Source organism: Cucurbita pepo, chromosome 4, assembly GCF_057944985.1.
Source record: "Cucurbita pepo subsp. pepo isolate OVF chromosome 4, ASM5794498v1, whole genome shotgun sequence".
Lineage (NCBI taxonomy): Eukaryota > Viridiplantae > Streptophyta > Magnoliopsida > Cucurbitales > Cucurbitaceae > Cucurbita > Cucurbita pepo.
The window spans coordinates 9,549,206-9,576,331 of NC_141801.1; the positions used below are offsets into that span (position 1 = coordinate 9,549,206).

General features: G+C 37.7%; 5 protein-coding genes across 5 annotated transcripts; 4 read left to right on the forward strand and 1 right to left on the reverse strand.

Moving 5' to 3' along the window:
• Positions 1-1,248: 1,248 nt before the first annotated feature.
• Positions 1,249-5,102, forward strand: LOC111792250 (hexokinase-3). Its single transcript, XM_023673606.2, has 9 exons — positions 1,249-1,849; positions 2,371-2,521; positions 2,606-2,785; positions 2,990-3,064; positions 3,407-3,562; positions 3,637-3,735; positions 3,818-3,945; positions 4,034-4,115; positions 4,219-5,102. The coding sequence occupies exons 1-9, from the start codon at positions 1,572-1,574 to the stop codon at positions 4,567-4,569; spliced, it is 1,500 nt and encodes a 499-aa protein (XP_023529374.2). The 5' UTR covers positions 1,249-1,571; the 3' UTR covers positions 4,570-5,102.
• Positions 5,103-6,099: 997 nt separating this feature from the next.
• LOC111794083 (THUMP domain-containing protein) lies at positions 6,100-9,842 on the forward strand. Its single transcript, XM_023676214.2, has 7 exons — positions 6,100-6,207; positions 6,307-6,426; positions 6,951-7,442; positions 7,601-7,740; positions 7,840-7,960; positions 8,638-8,778; positions 9,546-9,842. Exons 1-7 carry the CDS (start codon positions 6,142-6,144, stop codon positions 9,627-9,629), a joined length of 1,164 nt encoding a protein of 387 aa, XP_023531982.2. The 5' UTR covers positions 6,100-6,141; the 3' UTR covers positions 9,630-9,842.
• Positions 9,843-10,472: 630 nt separating this feature from the next.
• LOC111792363 (protein TRAUCO) lies at positions 10,473-13,836 on the reverse strand. The gene is made up of 2 exons (XM_023673770.2): positions 12,688-13,836; positions 10,473-10,952 (listed from the first exon to the last, which is right to left on the reverse strand). Exons 1-2 carry the CDS (start codon positions 13,676-13,678, stop codon positions 10,684-10,686), a joined length of 1,260 nt encoding a protein of 419 aa, XP_023529538.2. The 5' UTR covers positions 13,679-13,836; the 3' UTR covers positions 10,473-10,683.
• Positions 13,837-15,098: 1,262 nt separating this feature from the next.
• On the forward strand, positions 15,099-19,632 carry LOC111793957 (NAD(H) kinase 1). The gene is made up of 11 exons (XM_023676045.2): positions 15,099-15,317; positions 15,864-16,017; positions 16,169-16,288; positions 16,928-17,106; positions 17,394-17,507; positions 17,690-17,784; positions 17,912-18,018; positions 18,211-18,284; positions 18,437-18,515; positions 18,669-18,976; positions 19,072-19,632. Exons 1-11 carry the CDS (start codon positions 15,291-15,293, stop codon positions 19,378-19,380), a joined length of 1,566 nt encoding a protein of 521 aa, XP_023531813.2. The 5' UTR covers positions 15,099-15,290; the 3' UTR covers positions 19,381-19,632.
• Positions 19,633-24,314: 4,682 nt separating this feature from the next.
• Positions 24,315-26,888, forward strand: LOC111792955 (uncharacterized). The gene is made up of 4 exons (XM_023674588.2): positions 24,315-24,838; positions 24,930-25,301; positions 26,030-26,569; positions 26,654-26,888. The coding sequence occupies exons 1-4, from the start codon at positions 24,362-24,364 to the stop codon at positions 26,747-26,749; spliced, it is 1,485 nt and encodes a 494-aa protein (XP_023530356.2). The 5' UTR covers positions 24,315-24,361; the 3' UTR covers positions 26,750-26,888.
• The last annotated feature ends 238 nt before the right edge of the window (positions 26,889-27,126 follow it).

Consider the following 27,126-nt stretch of genomic DNA (forward strand, 5'->3'; position numbering starts at 1 on the left):
CACGTTTTAGAACCGTGAGACTAACGATGATACGTAACGAGCCAAAACAGATAATATCTACGAACAGTGAGCTTGAGCTGTTACAGAATGAGTTTAAGCCTTAATAGCTAAATACCTAGGTTTTAATATCATACGTGTTTTTGTTTCAACCGAATGAAATAGGGTTAGATAGTTGTCTACTGAGATTAGTCGAGGTGAACACAAGTTGACCCGAACACTTATTATTGTAATAAAAAAAAAGGGTATTTTCTTTGCATCATAAAGATTGTACATATCTTTGTAGGGTCGTCCTACATAATTGAGTTCATACTTATTATTTCCTTTAACAAATGCATGTCACATTTTATCGCTCTGTGTCCTAGATTCTCACAGACTAACCATTCAACATGTTTTGTTCTCACTCACATGCTTTTTAGAACAATAAATCCTAGATATGTAGGTAGGTGACCACTCTGACTTGAATTACCCGTTTTTTCTTTAAGCCCTTTACTATGTACGTTGTCCTTCTAGACTACTAGGATACTCACGGTGGTTGACTAAATTGAAGCTTTTGACCAAAATCGTAATTTAACCTATTTTTTCTATATCTCCCTCTCAGTCCCGTCATTCATTTTTGGAGATATTCTAACTCGGGAAAATCTGATTATTTATATTTGTTTTATTCGTGTCCTACTCATCGAACCATTTTTAATTATATATTTTGCAAAAATTAGACCATGGTCTTGTCTTCTATGCTAGTGGTCCAAAAAACTAAGCCTACTTTTATCAATTCAATTATAGTGTGATAATTATTTTAATATTTTCAAATTCTTTTTTATTTTATTTTATTTTTATAGATTATTGCTTAAATTATTTTATCATTAATCAAGATTAAGGGATTAATTAGAGCGTTAATTACGTGATTTTATTAATCTTTATTTTAAAATTCAAAACCTGATTTTTTTTTTTATTGAATTTCACAAAATAAGTTAAAAAAAAAACAAGGGGTAAAAATCGTAATTACTGCAAAAATAAGGGGTAAAAAAATGTGGAATTGCATAGGGAAACGTTAAAAAAAGAAAAAGACATTATTATTTATTTTTATTAAGAAAAGAAAAAGGTAAAAAGGCAAAGTCAAAATTTGCAATTTCCTTTTTTTATTTTATTTTTTATTATCATTAATAACGGTAAATGATCATGGAATCCGTAAATATCTCTATTTACCAGGGGTAATTTGGTCATTTCAAATTGCTATAAGTAACTACCCTAGCTCGCTTCCAACAATCTCGTCCCCCCAAAAATCACACACTCTCTCTCTCTCTCTTTGTCTACCTCTGTAGACCGCGTCTGTTACGGCGTCTCACCGGTGTTGACGGTGGCCGGAGAATACGGCGGAGGCGAGTCCCGGCGATTTGTGGTGCGGTGGGGTTCTGTGTCATTTGACCGGCGTCCGTGGTTCTGGTGTTGAAGGATATAGAAAGCGGCGTGCATGTGGAAGTGGCGGGAGTTTGTGGGGATAACGAATAGGAAGAAGGCGTTTAAACGGAGGCGTGTTTGGATGGATTAAGTGGAGTGGGGGATCACCGACGGCCATGATGGAGAGGAAGTTGGTGTTTGGCGTGGCGGTCGGCGTGGCGGTGGGGGCTTGTGTGGTGGCGGCGGTTGTGGTGGGACGGAGAGTGAAGAGTAGGAGTAAGTGGAAGAGAGTGGTTAGGGTTTTGGAAGAGTTTGAGGTGGCTGGTGATACTCCTGTGAGGAGATTGAGGCAAGTGGTTGATGCTATGGCGGTTGAAATGCATGCTGGATTAGCCTCTGAAGGTGGTTCTAAGCTTAAAATGCTACTCACATATGTCGATAATCTGCCTAATGGGTAACACATCAATCAATTTTATCTATAGCCTCCGTTTTCCAATGCTGCCGGTTTCGTTTTAATTTATTGATTATTGAACTGGAGAGGACTGGGTTTGAGTGATTTCATTTGTTTGGTTGTAGTTCTTTGAAGCCTCCTTGTTGGATTGCTTGATTTTTCATATTTGCTTATTGGAAATCAATTTTCCTTAATGTTTTGGCGCATGTGTACTGTGTTTGATCTCTCTCTCTCTCTCAATCATGTTCTTTTTTCTGTTTTTGCAGACTAGTTTTACACGTTTTTAAATTGGATTTCTGTCTGTAGCGTTATTGGTGAGAGGTGTCAGTGTCTGCCTGCTGCTGCATGTCATCTTTGATTATGTTTTGGGATAAAGTGTGTGTTGTTTCCTTGTTCTTGAGTAATGGCCAATTGTCTTTCTTGCTTTTTTGGATTTTGATTGATGTGTTGCATTATACGTTGTATACACGTTTTTGCTGTTCTTATTGGGTGGTTCTTCTTTTCTTTCCCTTTTCCCTCTTCAGGAGCGAGAAGGGAACCTTTTATGCTCTGGATCTTGGGGGCACTAATTTTAGGGTGTTGAGAGTTCATCTGGGTGGCCAGAGGTCTCTTAGTTTGGAACATGATGTGGAGCGGCAGCCAATTCCCGAACATTTAATGACTGGCACTAGCGAGGTGATTTCACTTCTACCATGAACCTCTGCTCTTGATTTGCCCACCAGTTTTCATTTAGTATTGATCCATGTTCCTTGCGTGTAGGATCTCTTTGATTTTATTGCTTTGTCGCTGAAGGATTTCGTCGAGAAAGCTGATGATCCTGATCGGTTGGCAGCTAGAAGAAAGGAACTTGGATTTACATTTTCCTTTCCTGTTAAACATGCATCTGCTTCATCTGGGGTGTTGATTAAATGGACTAAAGGATTTTCCATTGAAGACATGGTTAGTTTGATGCTGTTTAAATTGATTGAGTGGTTCGACGACTAGAGTGAGAGATGATAAAGTGTTCTTCCTAATGAAAAATTTATCTGTCGACAGTTTTTGACCGATACCGAAACTGAATATCTTTGGCCTTTATTGAATAAAAGCACATCAGTTTGTATCTTGAACTTCTTGTACTAGGCTAAGAATTGTTCTACTTTTCAGGTTGGACAAGATGCTGCAGAATTGTTACAACAAGCAATTGATAGGATTGGACTGGATATAAGGGTATCGGTACTGGTAAGCGTTCTGTTGCTTAGCAAGTTGGCTAAAGTGATGGTAGAAACACCAAATGTCTCTCTCTTGATAGTTTACAGAAGGAAGGGGAAACGATGCCGCCTTTTTCTGATGCTCACTGGTCTGAAAAATCTTTTGTAGCCAACTTCCTTGAATTGGATTGGTTTAGGTTGAGAAGATTTTTCCTGGTTTATATTTCTGGTGTTGTTCCATAGAACTTAAGGGACACATTTACTTCATATGCATGCTTGGATGAACTATTTGCTCTAATATAGAAAAGCACAGTGATACAATTTGATCTATTGAACGGAGTTTGTAAGTGTAGTGTATCATTTTCTGAACCAGATTAACGACACTGTGGGAACGATAGCTGTTGGTCACTATCAAGATCCCGACACCGTTGCCGCAGTTATAATTGGCACTGGCACGAATGCTTGCTATCTTGAACGTACTGATGCCATTATTAAATGCCAGGGGCTCCTTACAACATCTGGGAGCATGGTACTTTTCTTTAGTTTAAACCCTTAATAGTGTTTTTTAGTCTAGAAATGATATTAATCTTTTTGATCATTCAGGTCATCAACATGGAATGGGGAAACTTTTGGACTTCTCATTTACCAAGAACTACTTACGATATCGATTTGGATGCGGATAGCCCCAATCCCAACGAGCAGGTACGGTTGCTATTCGTTGTCGAACTTCTTGAACTACGCCATTATGTTGGAACTAACTTGGTTGTGTACGAGCTTGATGTAGGGCTTTGAGAAAATGATATCGGGTATGTATCTTGGCGATATCGTTAGAAGAGTGATTCTGAGGATATCACAAGAATCTGATGTTCTAGGCCCTGCTTCTACCAGGTTATTGATGCCCTTCATTTTGAGGTAATCTCTTCCCTCCCCTGCCCCCGACCGCTCTTTCTGACCTCATCACGCTCTCTGCAACGTGGTCACGATTCCATCAAATTTTCAGAACACCGTCGATGGCTGCGATGCACGAGGATAGCTCCCCAGATTTAACAGAAGTTGCACGGATTTTAGAAGACATCTTGGAGGTGGACACAAAAGCTATCTTTTCTCCATTGATCTCTCTTCATTTATTTGCATAACCACCTTACTTTCACTGATTTCTTTTCTTGGTTGGTTCTATCCTCTCAGATCACTGATACACCCTTAAAGGTTCGAAAGCTGGTAGTGAAAATATGCGACATTGTGACACGACGAGCTGCTCGCTTGGCAGCCGCTGGTATTGTGGGCATCCTGAAGAAGATAGGGCGAGACGGGAGCAGTGGAATCGCTGGAGGAAGAAGTAGAACCGACATCAAACTTAGACGAACAGTTGCAATTGAGGGAAGTTTATACACAAGCTATACAATGTTCAGAGAATATCTACATGAAGCTTTGGTTGAAATACTGGGAGAGGAGATAGCCCCACACGTAATTTTAAAGGCGACCGAAGATGGGTCGGGTATCGGAGCAGCACTACTTGCAGCTTCCTATTCATCGTAGATTCGGCATCTGTGGATAAAACACGTAAAATCTCTACAAAAACTCACACATATCTGAATATATATAATAGATCCAGTATAGAAAAAGTATTGATATATACACAAAATGATTATAGGTTTGCCTTAGCTTGTACATTTAGCGATTCATTTCAATATTTGATTATGTATAAAGAAGGCTGTCCATATGTTCTTTTTACTCCTTGGCATTGTTCAAAGGTTCCAGTGCTGACTGCTGATGATTCTATTGCATTGTTTTGTTATATATATTCATTGTGTTAGACGAACACGACTCTCCACAATGGTATGATATTGTCCACTTTGAGCATAAGCTCTCATGGCTTTGCTTTGGGCTTCCCAAAAGGCCTCATTCCAATGGAGTTAGTATTCCTCACTTATAAACCCATGATCATTCCCTAAATTAGTCGATGTGGGACTTCCATCATCCAACACATTGCAGCATGTGAAGTGTTCTGTAAAGTTACAGTTCATGATCTCAAATGGGATTTGAATATAATGTGAAAATTCCTTCTCTTACTCCTTTTAAATCTTTGCCTCCCTCTATATTAACTTCTGTAGCTCGGAATGTCGAATGAAACGGGCTTATAAAGTGGTCAAAAGTTCATTTTCATATGAAAGGATGACTTCCAAAAGCATGTTTGATTTGGTTATCTAGCTCGAAACGGGCTTATAAAGTGGTCAAAAGTTCATTTTCATTCGAAAAGCATGTTCGATTTGATTCCCGTTTCTCAGCTCACTATTATGCAATTAAGCAACCTAGCAACCGTTTAACGTTCACTATCATCGCACTTGAAGGGGACGTTATTTACAAGCTCTCAAATACAAAAAAGGAACCAAATAAACCATTCTTGGAAATGTCTATGGTCATGCCATCCCCCACATATGACAATCAAATTCTTCCGTTGTCGGGAATCAAACCCGGGTCTCCTGGGTGAAAGCCAAATATCCTAACCGTTGGACGACAACAGATGATGTGACGTGTGTATCAAAATTTTAAATGACTATATTTAGAATAATGAGACTTATAACACCAGTTATATACTAAAATCTTCATATAACACACCAGTCATATTTAAGGAAGACACTTAATTTCAAGTTTTTATCTAATAAATTTCTAGTAATATTTAAATTTTAATGATTTTATTAAATATAAAACTAAAATTTGACTCTAAAATTTTAATTTTATGTTTTATAGATGAGTCAATCTCAATTTTTTTTTAAAAAAAAATATTTAAAAACAAATTAGTTAGACAATTTAATTAATAATTAAAATTAAAATTTTTAAAGATTATATGTTTCTTTAAAAATTTAAACACTACATAAATACTAAATTTATTATTTATCCTTTTAAAGAATATTAAACAAGAAGTTAGAAGAGGAGATGAAAAAATGCAACTAAAATTATTTTTATAAAAAAAAATGCAAAGATTTTAGAGGCAAAATATAAAAATGGTCCAAGCAAAATTACATATTTACCCCCAGAGAAACCTTTTAAAATGGGGTACGGTTTTTTTGGCTCGAACTAGCACAACTTGGAACTCTCGTGTTCTCTGCAATGGCCGCTGAGAACAAACCCTCCACCGCCGGCAAGAAACGGAAGCAGCGCTATCGTCCCAACAATGTTTTCTCCCAATCTTTTCTTCTTCTTCTTCTTACCTTCTCTATTCTATTGTCGATTTACTCAATTCCTTCTAATTTTCTCGTTGTTCTCCTTCCTCAGAAACCAGTGAAGAAGAAGGGCCATTACCCGTTACGCCCAGGAGTCCAAGGTTTCTTTATCACCTGCGATGGCGGCCGAGAGCGTCAAGCCTCCATTGAAGCTATCAATGTTATCGACTCTGTATGACTTTGCCCCTTTTTCACTGCTTATGGGTTATGTTTTGTTGGGATTGAGATGAATATTTCTATGTATTACGTTTTGATTGTCATTGAACTGTGTTCCTATTGCCTTATTGTGGAAGTCATGGGGGAATTGAATCATTCCTTTTGTTTTGTTATAAATTTCCGAGATGAAACTTAGAGAGATTTGGAGGCAGATAATGTAAAGCGCGGTACCCAACGATTCAAAGATGTTTGATGTGCGAAGGGTCTATTTGTAAAGCTTATTAGTGAGTAATGAATACTAATCCAAAGTTATCTATGATAGACGTAAAGGGAAAATATTACGAAGGAAATTTTTTAAGCTTATCTCAAAGTAATTCTGGTTTTTGTCAATGTTATGTCTAATTGTTCGTTGTAGGATTATTAATTGTTCATTCTTGAGATGCTATACATATATGTTTGTTCTGTTTAAAGGCTTTACTGTTGATTTCTTTACAAGAACATTGATTTTTACGTATTCGTTTTCTAATATTCCATTTTCAGTTTTTTGACGAGTTCGTCCATGGAAAGGGTTCTGGCGTGAAGCTGACAGAATTAGCTGATAAACCTTTAAACAAAAAAATTAAGTTTTCAGATTCTGAATCTTCTGGTTCTGATGATGATGATGATGGGGAAGAGGAGGAGGAGGAGGTGGGGGATGAGAACGAGGACGAGAACAAGGAGGTTCCCGAGGAAGAAAGCAAGTCTAAGTCTCCCAAGGAGCAAAATGATCCTTGCAATGAAAACAAAACAACGGATGTTCCAGATACTCATCAAGGGGACATTGTAGCCACCGAAAGTCGAACGGAGGAAAAATCAAATGACAATGAAAAGGATATAAAGTGTCCAGAAGTTCGATCGGAGGAAGTTGAGGAGCCGCCGAAAAAGAAACACTGCATTGAAGCAGATGCATCAAAAAGTATTGTTAAGGAGAAGGAGAAATCCATTGATCAATTGATTGAAGCTGAACTTCAGGAACTGGGAGATAAAAGCAAGGTCAGTGATAAAATTTCAACGTTAAGGTTATTCTTTTTCTGATCTTACAACTATTAACTTTGTATGAGTTATGATTATGACTTACAAGCTATTTTAAACATCCAGACTGATAATTGATCCTTTGTTTTCCAATCTTCTTATCATGAAATGTGGTTTAGAGACGTTTTTTCAACCTTGATTCGGGGTGCAATGGTGTTGTCTTTATCCAAATGCGGAAGAATGATGGAGAACCTGGTCCTGAGGCTGTTGTGCAGCATATGATGACATCTATTGCTTCAACAAGGAAACACATATCGAGGTTTGCATATAGTTCTTGAATTTCTATAAGGAATGAAGCATGAAGAAGTTCATATACTGGATCACTAAAAGGCTTTATTGTATATTTGATATATCCCAGGTTCATACTTAGAGTACTGCCTGTTGAAGTGGCATGCTATGCTTCAGTGGAGGAGATCTCCAGGGCAATAAAGCCTCTAATAGAAAAGAACTTTCCTGTTGAAAGTCAGAGTCCTAAAAAGGTATATCCCTACTTTTACGTTCCCTTTTAATCGTCTCCCAATTTCAATACCATGGTGTCAGTTCCTTTGTGATAAAGGAACAACTATAGATTCAATGACTATATGAATACGATCACTTGACACTACTATGAGTTGGATTGCGCTGATTTCTTGATGGCTTTATGCATTCTAAGATTGAGGACAATTGTTTCAAATTTTGTTTCTAGATTTGTGCTTGGTTTTGTGACTGGAGTTCTAGGCCACATATCCAATTCACTTAAGACTTGGAGAGCTAAAAGCGTCATTGAGTGAAAAGTAGAGTAGGTTGTATATACTTGTAACTGTTTAAAGCTGTTGTGATAGTCGTCAACCGGGTAGAAGATAAGGAGAGTCCATGGCTATTCATCTTATAATGGCTGTGGTTTTCTAGTTTTTGCAGTTTCGATATCTCTGACCCTACACGTTTTGACACTTCCTAGTTGCATGATGAAATTGCAACCTCCAGTTGGTAAAGGACATGGAAGAAAATTCAACTAAGTGACTATAATCGATGATTAATTGATTTATAAAAGAAACTATCCTATAAATACTTTACATGAAGCGAACATGAATCTCGTTTTCTAGTGATTTGACGTGAGGATGCTATTATTAGAATGATCACAAATTAATATTTCAATTTTTTTTTATCTTTCTGGCAGTTTGCAGTATTATACGAGGCCCGTTCAAATACTGGCATTGACAGGGCAACTATAATTAATACTGTAGCAAAAGCTGTTCCCGAGCCTCATAAAGTTGATTTGAACAATCCTGAAAAAACCATTGTGGTTGAGATTGTCAAGGTGAAGAACTCTGTTCTTGGAAGTAAATAGTTTAGAGATTTCTCCTTAGACCTGATTCAGTATATAGAATGTTTGCCATAGCCACCCACTTGGTGGGGTATGTGCCGCTTTAAATTGTGTTTAAAATATTCTCTGCTAGCTGAAGCTATATGCATCTTAAACCTTGCTTTGAGGATTTAATCTAATTTTGGTTTCAAACTTGACTTCTTTTACCGAATTTTGATTGTTTTAGATACATATACTGCTTGAGGTTAAATCTGCTGGGAAGTAACTGAAGTTCATACTTTTATTATCCTTACCCAAGTAAATGGAAAGTGTTGTAGACCTCTCAAAGCCCTTGCAGAACTAGTTTTATCTGCAAGTTAGTCTGGGAGGCAAAAACTATGGCTTTAGAACTTGAAGAGTTGGCTGAACCATTGGTTTGGAACGTGTTTGGTGAGACTGGATGCTAATAGAATAGGATGTGTAACAGCCCGAGCCCTCTGATAGTAGATATTGTCCTTTTTGGGCTTTCTCTTTCGGACTTCCCCTCAAGGGTTTTAAAATGCGTTTACTAGGGAGGGGTTTCTATACCCTTATAAAGAATGTTTCATTCTCCTCCCCCACCGATGTGGAATCTCACAGGCTGCCTCGGATGGAAGTTGACAACCCAAAATAATGTTTGATGATTGATGATGATATGTGTTGTTTGTTATGAAATGTGATTGGTCTGGAATGTGGACAATAACTGTGTAATCTTACATTGTGTTTTTTGTTGGGTTGTTCAGACAATTTGCTTGATTGGAGTAGTGGAGAAGTACAAGGAGTTATCCAAGTACAACCTAAGGCAGCTGACATCAAGAAAGCAATAGAAATAGGTTAGGTTAAGTTATTTGGTTTTCATGTCAGTTTCAGCTTTGGTCGGACGGCCACCTTTTAACTTTGAAATGTATTAATCTGCATGTTTCTTGATGTGTAGGGTTAGTTTAGTTTAGCTTTATGGTTTTAAATTTCATAATATGCTTATACTGTTCTGTTGAACTACTATTGAGTTTGATGGAGGAAGATGATTGAAAGATTCATCATATCTCTTGTTTGTTTCTATGGCTTGCATTTACATGGAGTTAAAATAGAGTATCCAACACAATGTATTAGATGATATATGGTATGTTGTCGGTAATGATGATGATATGATTATATTCCATTGTCGGGAATCAAACCCGGGTCTTCTGGGTAAAAGCCAGATATCCTAACCGTTGTCGGTAATGATGATGATATGATTATATTCCATTGTTGGGAATCAAACCCGGGTCTCCGGGGTAAAAGCCAGATATCCTAGCCACTGGACGACAATGGGTAATACAAGTAACTGTATTTCGAGGTAACTCAAGTATTATGTAGGTCTCGTGGTGGCTTTTAGAACCATCTACTTGAGGAAAGTGTTTGCATGGATCAATGTTAAAAAAACAACACAAAAATTAGAGGTCGACCCTAGCCTCATTAGCTGAGGTCATAGGCGAGGGTCGGCCTCTATTTTTTTTTTTTTGCATTGTTTTCCTTCTCTTTGTTTTTAATTGGTTTTCTACCCAAATGATGGGAAACATTTATAAAAGGTGAAGAGTAATATTAAAACGTTTGAAAGATAGAAGTGTTTTTTAAACAATATATCCCGACTACAATAACTATCGAACAACGATCCATTTGAAGAATGATGGTGGATGAAATCATCAAATCATTAGCTTTCCAATCAAATAACCTAAGCAACTTTGAATTATGGATGTGGAAGAAACCCAAGCAAATGATGTAAATATTGTTGGGCTCATGCAGTGCCTGTCTCTATCTCTACATCTAACATAGAAAATTCCTCTCCTCTACTGATTGTAACTACAAAAAATTTAGTCCTAAATGCACATTAAAAGAATGGTGTTACTTGGCGACTACTGTGTTTTTCTCTCCGTTTTCGACTTGTTTATCGAATCCGTGGTAAGGTACTTCGACCATGGGTTGTGGCAAACGACGACCTTGAAAGTCCTCAGGAAAGAATTCGAAATAAGGGCCGAAGTTGAACTTGACAACACAATTTGGTTGATTCGGTTGAGTGTACATTGAGGCTGCAGGATAATAGCGACCTCCGTTCAGATCTGTAAACGCAACCCCTTGGCATACTCCGTTTTTGAAGAACGAAATCTCGCTTCCTGCACAACGAATGTCGAACACATCATTTAACTTTAGAGAGGGGACGATACTCCGATCAAGAAAATGATAATAGATGTGACCCAAAAGAACAGACTCAAAAAAAGGAAACATCAGCACCAAACTACTCCTAACAGCTCAAGCTCACCGCTAGCAGATATTTGTCATCTTTGGGTTCTTTTTACAGGCTTCCCCTCAAGGTTTTTAAAACGTGTCTGTTAGGGAGAGGTTTCCACCCCTTATAAAGAATGTTTCGTTCTCCTCCTCAACTGATGTGGGATCTCACAATTATTTACTTGCACTACTGTTAACAAGCTAACCCCTCTCTCCCAACCGATAGCTCTTCTGTACCCTCTTCCCCACTTCCTCGGAGCGTTTATTCCTCCAGAAATAACGACATGTCCAAAATCATTTTCGAACATGCCCTAAGTGAATTGCATGGTTGGCTTGAGTTTTATCACCTACTAAAACATACAACCATTTGTACACATACAAAGAATCAGATAAATTGGACACAGCATGCTTATGAGTTTCACTTATTGATCTGCATACCCTATTTCTTTAGATCATCTTTCTCATTATGCATGGTAAAAGGACTTCAAATTGCTCTTGCAGTATAGCTCATCTATGAAATGGTCTCTCTGTACCAACCGAGGTATCTCGGTCGGGAAAACTACATCCCCCCTTGGCCAAATGAATAGGAAAAAAGAACGTTTCTCCCCAAATGCAACACTATACGTAGTGTCGAAATGAACCTTCAAACTATATCAGCGTCAAATGACTCGACTTTAGAAGAAAATGCAAACAGATGCAACACATAATCTTAGAGGAATCTCAATTTAAAACGAATGTCAATAAGGCCTATAGTAACTTCAAGTTTGTTCTTTTCAAAAAGCCATACTTTCATGATTGATCAATTGCAGCTCAAAGGGCAGCCTATTTCAGGGGCAGAACTGGCTGCAACCTCAACCCTGCTTGCCAGCCAGTGAGATCTTGCCTCATGGATCAAAACTGTGTTTTTTCTCATCATTTGTATCACAGGGCTGCAGGAGTGGCTAACTAGGAAATCCTTAAAGGAATCTAAATATCAAGTACTGCAACATTTCTCCTAACTAGCCCGGACAACCGAATTGAAAAATCGAAAAAGAACATAGCATAAAAAAAAAAAAAAAAAAGATGTAACGGCTCAAACCTACTGCTATTGTACTCTTTGAGCTTTCCCTTTCGGGCTTCCCCTCAAAGTTTTTTAAAAAGCGTTTGCTAGGGAGAGGTTTCTACACCCTTATAAAGGGTATTTCGTTCTCCTCCCCAACCGACGTGGGATCTCACAATCCACCCTCTTTTGGGACTCAGCGTCCTTGCTGGCACACCTCCTAGTGTCCACTCCCTTCAAGGGGCTCAGCGTCCTTGCTGGCACACCGCCTCGTGTCCACCCACCTTCGGGGCTCAACCTCTTCGTATCTGGCTCTGACACCATTTGTAATGGTCCAAGGCCTCCGCTAGGGGCTTCCCCTCAAGGTTTTAAAAACGCGTATGCTAGGGAGAGGTTTCCACACTCTTATAAAGGGTATTTTGTTCTCCTTCCCGTGGAAAAGAACTATCTATATAACAATCAAGATGCACATGAAATGGCTTCCATAGAGCTTGCATAGAACATAAAGCAGAATCTCAACTACTCAAGAAAATTGAACATAGAATGCATCAATTGTCAGCATTTAGTAAAGCAATCCAACATACCAGGAACTACTTTAGGAGGCTCCTCTTTCCCTTCAGGAGCACAAATGTACCTCTGCCCCTTGTACCAAACATAGTGCGGTGACTTGGGCGCATATGAAGCCCCATCAGGCAAATTGATATAAAAACCAAGAACATCACCTTCCTTATATCCCTCCTCTCCATATTTCTCCCTTAAAGCCTTATGCACCTTACTTCCATCAATATCTCTGTATCCAAAACTATTCCCATCGTACCCGACCGGCGCCTGCAAGTCCCCTTTCTCCATCGACCATCCGAGCCGAGTATGCCCGGTCTCCCCCAAGCTTACAACCTTGATTTCAAAATACCATGCCCCTTCCTCCACCCCTCTAGTAGCTCTCACCATTCTATACCCCTTTGTACTACCACCACTCATTCTGTCATCACTCAATTCAACTTTCTCCGCCTTGTACACTTTTGACAAACATATTTGCATACTGGAATTGTCGTCTCCTTTATCGGAGAACCTTGGAACTGGAGTGATCAAAACAGGATCCTCAGTGGGGGCATTGTGATTGTTATTAGCTTTGTTCTTCTTTTTCCCCTTCCGGCTCGATTTAGTAGCCCAAACATTATTATTCTTCTTCTTCGATTTCTTTGGTGCAACATTGCCACTAGCTGACCTGTTGTTCTTAGCCGCCGTTGTGGATGCCGTCAATGGCGATTTCTCCTCCCCTGCAGGTTTGTTAAGCGACGACAACTGCTTCTGCTTTTTCGGAGTCGGGCCTTCTTCGCCGTCGTCATTCCCAGGGGACTTCGTCAATTTAGCGGATTTTGTGTCATCGGAGGCGGGTTCTTCTTCGGAGATTTCTTCAGAGGCATCGGGTGGGTGTTGTCTGGTACCGTTCTGGGGCTCGGTTAGATTCACATCCAATGGCGGATCAGAAGGGTCAAGTGGGTCGATCTCAGCGGCGCGAATGGAGTCGCCTTCTTCATCATCTTCATCTCTGTAATTGGAACGGAGGGAATCCATGAGAATGAGCTCCAATAGGGTTAAAAATTCGGCAACTCCGAGGACGGAGGAGATTGATGATCCTTTTACATATGTTTCTGCTAACCGAGAGATGGAGAAATTCGGAAATCAAATTACTCTCGACGGATAGGGGTGAAAGGATTGAAGAGACGAGGAATGGGGAGAGATCAGTTGTCGCACTCATATGATCCGATAATTCCAACCATTTAAATTATTTAATTTGTACGATAAAAATTACATTTGGTTATTTATTTATTTTTTCATTCCATTTTTTTATTCAAATTAATTTGATAATTTAAATTTCTTAAGCAAAATAAAATAATATTTCCTATCAAATTATCTAATTATTCGTACATATAAATAAAATTATGACCTGAAAATCGAGTTGATTGAGTTAACCCGACCAAAAAAATATTTAACCCAGAACGAATTTTTCAATTTTCCAAAATTAAATCCAATTCAAACGTAACCCAATATTTATGAGTTGACCTTCAAATAATATCTTAATCAATCAAATTTTCATTAATAAAATTAAATAAATAAAAACAGAATTACTTAATTAAATTTTTTTAATATATCAGTGATAAACAGTTATTCCTAAAAAATACAAAAAAAAAAAAAAAAGTTTAATTTGATATTTATTTTTTGTATCTAAAAATATTTTCACCTACATACATATATATATACACATATATACATACATACATATATACACATACATACATCCATACATATATATATACATAACATGCATATACATACATATATATACATACATACATATACATACATATATATACATATATATATATATATTTGGTGAAGCATTGAATTTGTAATTAATAAAATAATTTATATTTTCACCTACCACCATTCTTTTGGACCATTCAATTTCACACCTGTATCAAAACTTGGTCAAATTTTCAACGGTTATACCCTACACCATATTCAAAAACACTAACCATTTCCATTTCAACCTTTTTATTTTTATTTTTATTTTATTTTATTTCAACAAATTTACGAATCACCTGATCTTATTAAATTACGACCACCAAATCGATACATGTTACTCATCATAATTAATTTTAGTTCGGTCGAGTAATTAATATTTTGATCGAGATTATATGTATGTATATATATATATATATATATATATATATATATATATATATATATATATTTTTATTTTTTGGTAAGATATATTTTATTTAATTGAATTTATGAGTGGTCAATAAAATGGGTCAAAAATGGTTTCCATTTCCCCACCCAACAACTACCCATATACTCCAAAAATTACTCTCAATTCAGGAGGGTATTCTTGTAATTTCAGCACATATGCTGCTTTCGTTCTTTCTCCGAGCTTTGCCGCCATTGCCACGCGTTCTAACAGGGCCTCACCAGCCTTCTCTCTTTCTATAAACGTCTTTCCCTCTCTCTTGATTCCTCTCTGGATCAAGTGGGTGTCCGGAAATTTCATGCTCTTCCTCCTGCTTCTGCTTCTGCTTCTGCTTCTGCCTATTTCAAGCGGTCGTGGTTGTGGGAGGAGGGATTAATAAGGGGCATTGGGATTTCCCCATTTGTTCCTTAATCAATTCCCTCTCTTACACATCCCATGGCTCCCAGCAAGTTCAATTCCGCTGTAATCTCTCTCTCTCTCTCTCCCTCTCTCTCTCTCTCTGCCTCTCTATTTACTGTTTTTCTGTTGTGATCTTGATTTCGGAATCGTCCTCTTGTCTTCTTTACGCTTTCTGATCTGTTGATTGGGTTTTCTGGGTTTTTTTTTTTCCCGGTGGAAATTTCTTGGCGATTCTGTAGGTAGCCGGGGATATGATGCTCTGTTCCCATTTGGGGGATTTTTTTAAATCTTTGTGTTGTGTTGTGTTGTGTTGTGTTGTGCTGCTAGAAAATTTTGTATGTGCGGATTAATTTGGTGGGTTTTTGTTGCTGATTTGGAGATATTTGGAATTGGTCTGTTTGTGGTTGAATATCTGATGGATGAATAAAGTGGATGATTATGTATACGGTATAGTTTTATCCCAGAGGACTGCATGTTTTTCTTTTCAGATTCCCAAGTCTTTTTGGATAAGTGGGGGCACTTTTCTTTTTTCTTTTGTTCTGTCTAGATGTTGCTTTTTTAATTCGTGTTGTTTAGTTTTTTGAGGCAACTGAACTGCTTGTGATACAGGGAGAAGGAAACTTTTCTGGCCCAATGGCGGATAATGGTTTATTTAATGCAAATTCTCTGTTAAATTCTGAGAAGGCTGTCCAGGAGCTTCTTGAACGGTCTCCATTAATGGAGACTGATGATCACCTTATTGAGTTTTCAGAGGCCTTGAGAAGTATGTATCACTGTTTTATTTCGTATGGTTTACTGAATCATGAGCTGCTGTTGAATATTTTCCTTTACGTTTATGTAATTTTGCTGATATGGTTGCTGTTGTGTATGAATTGGTTAAAATATGCTGCTTATGTTATTTCTTCGATCTTCAGCTGTTGCAAAAGCATTACGAAAGGCAGCTGAGGGAAAGGCTGCTTCACAGGCTGAGGCAGCTGAATGGAAGCGTAAATTTGAACTGGAGAGGACTAGAAATCTTCAACTCGAGCGTAAAGGTTTCTCTAATGGGATTTCTTGTGTTATTTAGAATATATTAGTTGATGTTTTCGTGGGGCTGGAGAAATTGTTAGAAGCACACACTTTCATTAAATAGCAAACGTCTTCTCTTCAAGTCTTTATGTAACAGCTCGAGCACACCGCTAGTAGATATTGTCCTTTTTGGGCTTTCCCTTTTAAAACGCGTCTGCTAGGGAAAGGTTTCCACACCCTTATAAAGAATGTTTCGTTCTCCTCCCCATGTGAGATCTCACACTTTAGCTTTGCTTTGGTTTACGACTAAAACTGTGATGTCTGTATTTTACTTCTTATGGAGATAACAAGATATAGTTGGAGAATTAGGAGAGGGGCATATGGCGTCCGTTATTGTTATGTTGAGCCTTATAGGATTAATCTCGACGTGCAGATGCCAGGACATCATTACTTGCCTGAGTCTATCTATGTCGATCGTATTGTAGCAACCAAACCGACTAGTGATCTTATTTTGTATTCACCATGTTCACAAATGTGATCCACCACCATTTTTCTTTTCCTCTCATTCCTTTTTTCTTATGTTTTTCTTCTGTTTTTGTTTTCGTTTTCGTTTCTCCTTATTTTTTGATATGTTCCTTAAAACTACATATGCCTATGCATTATAGGGCTGTCACCAGTAGAATGCAATGGTCATAATAATAAGAGGTCAAGGATTCTAAGCCCACAAGCCACGGAGCAAACAGAATGGTGTTGTGGATCAAATGGAATATGTTCTCATGAAATTCTCCAAGATCGGGACATCGATTCTATTTCTCAGATGGCGTCTAAAAAATATACGAGAAAGGTATTTGAGGAAAAATGAAACATGCCCATTTATTTCCACAAAATAAATAAATTAATAAAGTCAAAAGTTCTCTCTCAATGTTCTTTATTTCTCTAATTTAAACATGCGTACAAGCAAAACGAGGCATGCTGCATGCTGCATGCATCGCATAGTTCCTTATTTCATTGTTCCTAGTGATGTTTCATGCATACTTCCTTTTTGTGGCATTGAACTACAGAAAAAATAGTGCGAAATCAAATTGGTTTTAGATATTTACTGAGTTGTGCTAATCCCATTTAAACTTACAGGCACCATTTAAACTTTCATGGTGCTGCAATGGTGAGCATAGTGATCGGCACAAGCACGATGTTGTTTCCTTTGAGAAAGGAAACATAACGACTGCAGAGCGTAGCAGTAGACAGGTCTGTTGCTGCTGAACATAGACACATCTCAATTGAATTACTTACATATGTCACAGTTTATCTACGGTCGATTTTTGACAAAATGGAAATGAAAAACTGAGCTTAGGGCCATGAATTTAACGTGCAAGTAATGAATTTTGAGTGGGTCCACTTCTTAAATTGATATAACATTTTCATTTCAGATTTCTTTGAAGTGGGAATCTCAACCTCAGACCGTGCTTATATTGACCAAACCAAACTCAATATCGGTTCGAATTCTTTGTTTTGAGATGGTCAGGTGTGTTGCTTACGAAAAGTTCGCTCTCCTTTTTGCCTAGACCGAAGTTTTTATGCATCATAACAAGAGTATCATCATAATGTGAAATGAATGCTGTTTTCCTCATTCCCATTTCTATTCCTCCCAGATGGTTGAGAGAGCATAAAGGTCTTCACATTTATGTTGAACCACGTGTCAAAAGCGAGCTTCTGACAGAGTCTGACTACTACAATTTTGTACATACATGGAAAGACGGTGAGTATGAATGGTTGTTATTATGTAATAGTAAGCGTATTGTTCTTACTCGGTTTGTGATGTTCAAGTATGTCCTTGACTGTATTTTTGAGCTATAATTTTTATGGCAACCGTCACTTACGGTCTCTATAACTATTTATTTAATACCGTCCTTGTGCACTTGATTGACTCCTCTTTTCTACTTCTCGACAGACAAGGAGATTATGCTCCTCCACACGAAAGTTGATCTCGTGGTTACCCTTGGTGGAGATGGAACTGTACTTTGGGTACGTCTTTCACTTGCAGGAGTATCATCTTATTGTTCTAGATATTATAATTGTCATTGTTATTGCAGTCATTTCATAAATTTTCAAGGCTGCATATTGAGCTTATCAATTGCTATGAACTGTATGTTTTTAATTTGGCACTTGATTTGCAGGCAGCATCAATGTTTAAAGGACCAGTTCCTCCACTTGTTCCGTTTTCTTTAGGGTCTCTTGGTTTCATGACTCCTTTTCGTATCCTTCGATTCTGAGAAAGTATTTACATTAGAAATCAATTCATTTGTTGTTTAACCAGAAAGTAATTGGTTTAAATTTATTCTGAAACCGACATATTGCCACGACGTTGATTTTCGTTGGCTGCTGAAAATTTTCTTTAACATGCTTCAGACAGTGAGCATTACAAAGAATGCTTGGATTCAGTTCTAAAGGGTCCAATTAGTATCACATTGCGACACCGACTACAGTGCCATGTTATTCGAGATGCAGCAAGAAACGAATACGAAACTGAAGAACCTATACTCGTGCTGAATGAGGTTACAATTGATCGTGGAATATCATCGTACCTTACGAATTTGGAATGTTATTGTGACAGTTCCTTTGTAACTTGTGTCCAAGGGGATGGGCTGATTCTATCAACAACTTCTGGCAGCACAGCATACTCATTGGCTGCTGGGGGATCAATGGTTCATCCTCAGGTATGTTCTTCGGTCGAAAGATCCATCGATCTTTCAGTTCACGTTCTTATATTGGTTAGAGTGACCATTTCTCAAATACTATCTCACACTCGCAGGTTCCCGGCATTCTATTTACTCCGATATGCCCACACTCCTTGTCGTTTCGACCCTTGATATTTCCAGAATACGTAACAATACGTATACAAGTACCTTTCAATAGCAGGGGGCATGCATGGGCATCCTTCGACGGGAAGGACAGGAAACAATTGGCAGCAGGAGATGCACTTGTATGCAGCATGGCACTTTGGCCAGTGCCTACAGCGTGCCAGGCAGACTCGACGAACGACTTCTTGCGCAGCATTCACGATGGCCTTCATTGGAATCTAAGAAAAACACAGTCTTTCGATGGACCTCGAGATACATGACCGAAGTTTTAGAGCTTCTTATGGTTAGTATTTATATTGTATGACATATTTTAGTTGTGGCTCAGAAATAAAAAGATGTGTAGCAGAGAGGGAGGGAAAATGGTAGAGAAAATCACTAAATAAGAGTAATTTTCTGTCATATTATTTATGTATGGGTTAAGGTGATGGCTCAAGCTGATGAGAGCCCATATCTCAAGTTGTAACAAATTTTTGAAAAGTAAGCAATAGATCGTTGTAATCTTACTGTTCTCAGTTGTGTGTCTCGTTAGCTCCACGTATACGTCTTGTTTACGCAAAATACACTTTCGATCCTAAAAGTTTCAAAATGGAAAATTACTTGTTGGGTAAGTTTTGACCCGCACGAAAAGCGTAACGATTTGAGACTTGGTGAAGAAATAGATATGTCTGTGAAGATGCAGACTACCTACGTCTAGATAGAAAGACCTTATGAAGCTTCACTATTGTCGGCTTTGGGCCTTTCCTACACATGAAAGGTAAGGAAGACTGAGCTTAATTCTAAAAAAAAGAAATGAAAAACTAATGTTAACTAATGCCTTTACGGTCTTGCAGCTTCGCTCCTCTCCTTTACTTTACCGTCTATTAGCTTCTTCCTTCCCTTCCTTCTTACAAGAAGTGGTTGACACGAGAGCTCCGGAACCTGAACCGATATTACCTAATTGTGATTGAACAGGGTAAACAGGACTATTCTTCTTTTACGATATTCCCTTCCCTGAACTTGATAGGAGAGTAAATGAATGAAATCCGGAACTTTCCATGAGAGTAAATGAATGAAATCCTCCCTTTTCGAGTCGAGCGGCTGAATAGTGTTTAGAAGATTAACTAATTGAGTTACGAGGCGTTAAAAAAAAAAAAAAACATATAAATTAAAAATTTATGAACGGTATTTAATTAGGAGTTGAAATATTATAAATTTATGCATTTTCTAAAATTTAATAGTCTTTAATGGTGATTTGACATTGCCAAGCTAGAACATTAAAAGCGTGTTTTAATTACTACTTTAAGTAGGTAAAAAAAAAATTAAGGAATTTAAATTAAATTAATTTCAAAAGAAATTTAAAAACAAATATTGAGTTTTTATTTGTTTTTTTTTAACTAAAATGTTTAAGAGATAATTAAAAAATTACAAAAAAAAAAAATGTAAATTATGATGATCGAGGAAAAGAAGGATATATGAATGAAACGGATCCACGTTCGAATAGGAGCAATTTACATTTGATATATTACACATTTGTCCAAGAGGTTGAATGTTCGAATTTCCTCCGTCTTAATGAACTTCAAAGGGAAACAAAGTAGTAATATTACACGTTTGAGAACTTACATCGACACTCTTTTCAAAGGTGTGAAAATCTCTCCCTAACATAAGTATTATAAAAACCGTGAGGTTGATGGCAATACGTAACGGGTCAAAGCTGACAATATCTATTAACGGTGGGTTTGAGCTATTACAAATGGTATTAGAGGTAGACACTAGGCGGTGTGTCAACGAAGACGTTGAGACCCCAAGGGGGTGGATTGTGAGATCTCACATGAGTTGAAGAGAGGAACAAAACACTCCTTACAAGAGTGTGGAAACCTCTCTCTAACATACGTGTTTTAAGAACCGTGAGACTGATGACAATACGTAATGGGCCAAAGCAGACAATATCTATTAACGGTGGGCTTGGACTATTACAAATGGTATAAGAGGTAGACACCGGACGATGTACCAACAAGTACGTTGGGACTCCAAGTGGATGGATTGTGAGATCCCACATCGATTGGAGAGCGAAAAGAAGCATTCCCATAAGGGTATGAAAACCTCTCCCTAACAAACGCGTTTTAAAAATCATGAAGCTAACGACGATACATAATGGGCTACTCATTATTTGAAATGAATACCATGCAAACATTTAATTGACAAAGTCATGTCGTAACGTAGCTGGTAAACGAACTCCAACTTTAATTTTAAAATAAATTCTCCATGTCAACCAAGAGATGACAAAAAAAAACACATATTTTCATGCACATAGCCCATTTCTTGAGATCTAAATTTCCATTTTCTATATAAAAAAATTTGATAACGTAACATGAAAGGGTCAAATACCTTACACACATGCATATATGTTTTATATATTATGCAAGCCACCCACCATTTCTTATGTTATCTTGTCTTGATTTTGGGTATAAAAAATATAGAATTTAGTTCATAATGGTATAAGTTCTCGAGTTTCTATCATAAAATCTGATCTTAGATATTATGAGATCGATTGGACGAAAAATTTAAAGATGATATATAGAGAGAGTTCAACAGTATTTGAAGTGGGAGATTAGAACGTTTAACCTTTTCGTCGAAGATACAGATCAACACCGTTGAATTTTGTTTATTTTAATTGTTAATCTGAATCCACATTGCAACATTGAGTAGAAGCTAATGTAGGGGTCGGTTTTTTTTATTATACGGGGTGGGCATGCCCAACTCATTAAGTTGAATGAAGGGGTACGTTTGACTTAGTGAAATAAATTATACGTTAAGTTATAAGTCGGTTTTTTTTATTTTGTTTCTAATATGTTCTTGACATATATATTTAATATAATTCAAAAAAGTCATTGTTGCCATTAATTAACGGAATGTCATCTTTAAGGCAAGCTGCATTTAGGATACGAAGCTGTCTCGAGGTCATGAGATCTACTTTACAGTTTAAGAAGGTGAAGGAAAAAATCGACCGAAAGATTCGAGTATGTATTATCACAATCACTGATTCGAAATGGGTTAGCAAAAAGCAAATGTCGGCATATCTTCATCATCCGGCTGGGCAATAGGATGTGAAACTATAAACAAAGATCTCCCTTGTTAGATCACTTTGGTTCGGTACTGTGTCCATTGAGGGGTTACACGTTTTAAAGTTAGGAATCTATTAGACATAAATTTAAAAGTTTAAAATTTTCATTCCGTCTCGAAGAGTGACCGGGACCAATCCAGTCACGTTTTCATTCATTTGGAATCTAGGCTCTACTACGTCATTTTTATTTTTTTATTCCCTTCGATCATTTCTTAAGTCCCATAAGTTTGATTCGGTAGGATCTAACTCATTTTTTTTATTGAGCGAAAGGTACGAAATAAATCAAATTGATTTTTCGATCAAAAGTATTATGTGAAATCTTCGTTTTTTTTTTCCTCTTTCTCTATCCCTATCCGGGTACAGTGTTTGAATCAATAAAGAATCAGTTTCTTCTGTATCTGTATGAATCGATATTATTACATTCCAATTCATTCTCGATACCTCCCAAGGAAAATTCCGAATTGGATCCAAAATTGACGGGTTGATGACTTATAACTGAAACAACGGTTCGTATGCATGAATATTTAATTAAATTACAAAAAGTTAGTGATCGAAATCGTATTATTCATGAGATTAGAGACTAAAAATCATATATTAGTAAGTATTTAACTTTAACTTAAAGGGATAATCAATCAAATTAATTGTAACAATTTGGTTTATTGGAAGATGTGTTTGGAGTTCCTAATAGAAAGATTTAAATCAAAATTGTAACACTAAAATATTCTTAAAAAACGTGAACAAACCTTATTTTTCACGTAAGATATGTTTTTTTAAGTGTTTTTGTTTGGTCTTTGGTCTCCTTTTAAGGTTAATGCCTTGCTTCTTTCTTTGTCTTCCCATTAAGTTTATGCATTGATTTTGGATTCCAAGATTCAAACCATCTATTAAATAGACTTCATTTGTCACACATTTATATTTATCTTCATAAATGTAAACAAAATCAACCAAAGTATTTAATTCTTCTAAGAAACCCTATTATTTAAGAAATGTACAAAGTTTATGAACAATAATAAAGCTCGTTTAAGGTTAATATGAACATAGATCATCGGTTAAGACACTTGATCGTTCTGCTTAAGTTGTCAGAGGTTCTAGGACTAGTAAATCTTTTAGATGTTTTAACCGTCCAAACTCATCATGTTATGTATCGCCGTCAGCTTCACAATTTTCATGTTCTAGGAAGAGAGGTTTCCACACCCTTATAAAAAAAATGTTTCGTTCCCCTCTCTAACCGATGTGAGATCCTACAATACACTCGGGCCCAGCGTCCTCACTGGCACACTGCTCAATGCCTAGCTCTGATACCATTTATAACATCCTAAACTCACTTTCCACACCCTTATAAAAAATTGTTTCGTTCCCCTCTCTAACCGATGTGGAATCTCACAATTCGCTCCGACACAATCCACCTCACTTTGTCGCCCAGTGTCCTCGTTGACACACCGCTTGGTTCCTATCTGTGATAACGTTTATAAGACACAATCCACCTCCCTTTGTGGCCCAGCGTCCTCGTTAACACACAGCTCGGTTCCTAGCTCCGATAACGTTTATAACAATCCAAACCCACCATTAGTGGATATTGTCCACTTTGACTCATTACGTATCGTCGTCAATCTCATAGTTTTAGAATGCATCTGTTAAGAATAGGTTTCCACACCTTATAAAAAATGCTTCGTTCCCATCTCCAACTGATGTGGGATCTCTCAGATGCAATTCAAATACCATCATTAATTCTTCTTATCTCACACCGTTCATAGAAGAACAAAGGATATCACTAAAACACAAAGTATTTAGTACGATACGACGTGTTTACAAGTACTTTCACTCTATGTCGAGAGTTCAAATTTCTAGCTCGTAATTACCACGTAATTATTCAACCCGAGAGAAGGTAAAAAGTACGAAGTAGACTAATTTAGCCGTTAAAAGAACGAACTAAACTATTGCAACATGAAGCATGGGAATTGCCAAGAACTCCATTCTTTACCCATATAATTGACTTTAGAATGCGTAAATGGCAATCAATTACACATAACTCTTTCTCTTCTTCATAGTTTATAGCCATATGGCTTCACATTTATTTGCAAACCCTTTAATTGCTATGTAAATTCATACCCTTTTCTTCAAACCCTTTGTTGTTCTTCACCATGTCTTCTCCACCACCTATCACCTCCACCATTGCCAATTTTCAACCCAAGCTTATTTCCAAAACTCTTGGAAATGTCTGCAAAGTTGTGGCAGTTTCAGGGCTTGCCTTGTTCACTCTCTATGTTTTTGTGTTTTCACCTCCAAATTACCAACTTTCTGATTTCCTTACTACCCTCAAACAAAAATTTCCGATTAACAATCCGTCGTCATCGTCATCGTCGTCGCTCCCACCCGCTGATCCTCCGACCAACATTTCCCATATCGTGTTTAGTATCGTTGGCTCAATGAACACATGGAAGTACAAGAGACATTATAGTGAGTCGTGGTGGCGACCCAATGTAACTCGTGGTCATGTCTTCTTTGAACGGCCACCTTCTGGTGAGTTCCTACCGTGGTCGAACTCGTCTGCTCCATTTCGGGTCAATGAAGATATCTCACGCTTTGCTGTGTACCCTAAAATTAGATGGCGAGACCAGGTTGTTAAATTATCGTTATTAACTCAAAAGAATAGGGTTACAAATTATTTTTTACGGATTATGTAATCATTTATTCGTATTCTTCACGTAGGTGAGGATCTTTCGAACTGTGATGGAGTCGTTTAGAGAAGGTGGCCCGAATGCGAGGTGGTACGTGATGACTGACGACGATACGATAATATTTGTGGATAATTTGGTGAAGACTTTGGGAAAGTATGATGACAAGAAGCCTTGGTACATTGGGATGAACTCAGAGTGTGTGAAATCTAACTTTGATTTCTCCTATGATATGGCTTTTGGAGGAGCTGGCTATGCTTTGAGTTACCCACTTGCTGCTTTGGTAGCAAAAAGATTGGATGGTTGCATTGAGAGATACCCTTACTTGAGGGTTAGTGATCAAATGTTGTTCCAATGTTTGTCGGATTTGGGATTCTCGATTACTCACGAAAAGGGGTTTCATCAGGTAAATATATACCATAACTCTCGTGGATTTGCTTTTTGTTTCTCCCGAAAGGCTTCATACCAATAGAGATGTATTCCTTACGTATAAATTCATGATCATGTGGGACTTCGTCATAATAATCCTCAACAATCCTCCTCTCGAATAAGGTACGCCATAGAGCCTCACCAGAGGTCTATAGAGCTCTCGAATAGCCTCCCATTAATTGAAGCTTGACTCCTTTCTCCAATGTGGGATTTCGTCCCAACAATCCTCTCCTCGAACAAGGTACACCTTAGAGCTTTCCCTGAGGCCTACAGAGCCCTCAAACAACCTCCTCTTAATTGAGGCTTGACTCCTTTCTCTGGAGCTCTCGAACAAAGTACACAATTTGTTCGACACTTAAGTCACTTTTGACTATACCTTCGAGGCTCACAACTTCTTTGTTCACATTTGAAGATTCTATTGACATGACTAAGTTAAGGGCATGACTTTGACACTATGTTAGGAACCACAACTCTCCACAGTGGTATGATATTGTCGCATAAGCTCTCATGATTTTGGTTTTGGTTTCCCCAAAAAGGCATCATACCAGTCGAGATGTATTCCTTACTTATAACCCATGATCATTCCCTTAATTAACCAACTTGGGACTCCCTCCCAACAATCCTTAACGATTACTATATTTGTGTGAATTTCCAATTTGAGCATGAAAGATGATATAATCATTATTTTTATGGCATGTTTGAAAGGTCGATCTCCGAGGCGACGCATCAGGCTTTCTCTCGTACCATCCACAAACCCCTCTCCTCTCCCTCCACCACATAGACCTCATCAATCCCATCTTCCCAAACATGGACCGCCCCGCCGCCATCAACCACCTAATGAAGGCGGGGGCGGTCGACCAGTCCCGCCTACTACAACAAACCATCTGCTACCACCGCCCCTTAAACTGGAGCTTCTCAATGTCATGGGGGTACTCAGCTCACATCTATGAAGCCATAATGGCTAGAAACTATTTGAAGAGACCATTGGAGACATTTGCACCATTTGAACGAACTAAGGCTCCGGTTTTCATGTTCAACACAAGGTGGGGTGTCCTTGATAACCCTTGTGAAGCTCCCCATGTGCTGTACTTCGAGTCGATTGAGAGAGATCGAGAGGATAGAATCGTGACCACTTATATAAGGAAGTGGGCTCGTAATCTTCCTCCTTGTGCTGTTTATGGGAACCATTCAGCTGAATCAGTCTCAAAGATTAGGGTTTTTTCATCTGCAAAGGTCCCTTTGGAGGTGTGTTCACTTTCTCTCTTGTTTATGGTTGATTTTGGAGTAATCATTTAGTGCTTAAAAATGTGTTTGTTGGTTTGTTTACAGGCAGGAGGAGTAGAGTGCTGTGATGTAAGAATGGTAGACATGAATGTTACTGAAGTGAGTTATAGGCCTTGTTATCATGGGGAAGTCATGGCTTAAACCTTAAGCTTTCTTCTTGATTGGGTATCAAGTTTAGTGCGTTTAATATGCTTCTAATTAGATGGCAGAAATTGAGTTAAAATTTATATATCTGTTTTGAGATGTAATAAGTTTATGATATACAAAGGAAATCAAACAAAAGGCATTCACATATTTTTTTCCAACTTGTTTGTGTATCCTAATTTTGTGAAGGATTTGAAAGCGGGTGTGATTCGTACATGAGTGCTTTATCTTTGCCTAAAATGTAAGAGTAGCACATGATTTGAGTATTTTAAGAATTACTCGGGAAGTAACCCAACTATTGGTATCGAAAAATGCAAACACATGCAACATGGTGGGACCTATCATTCTTAGCATAGCATGACCATAGGCAACTT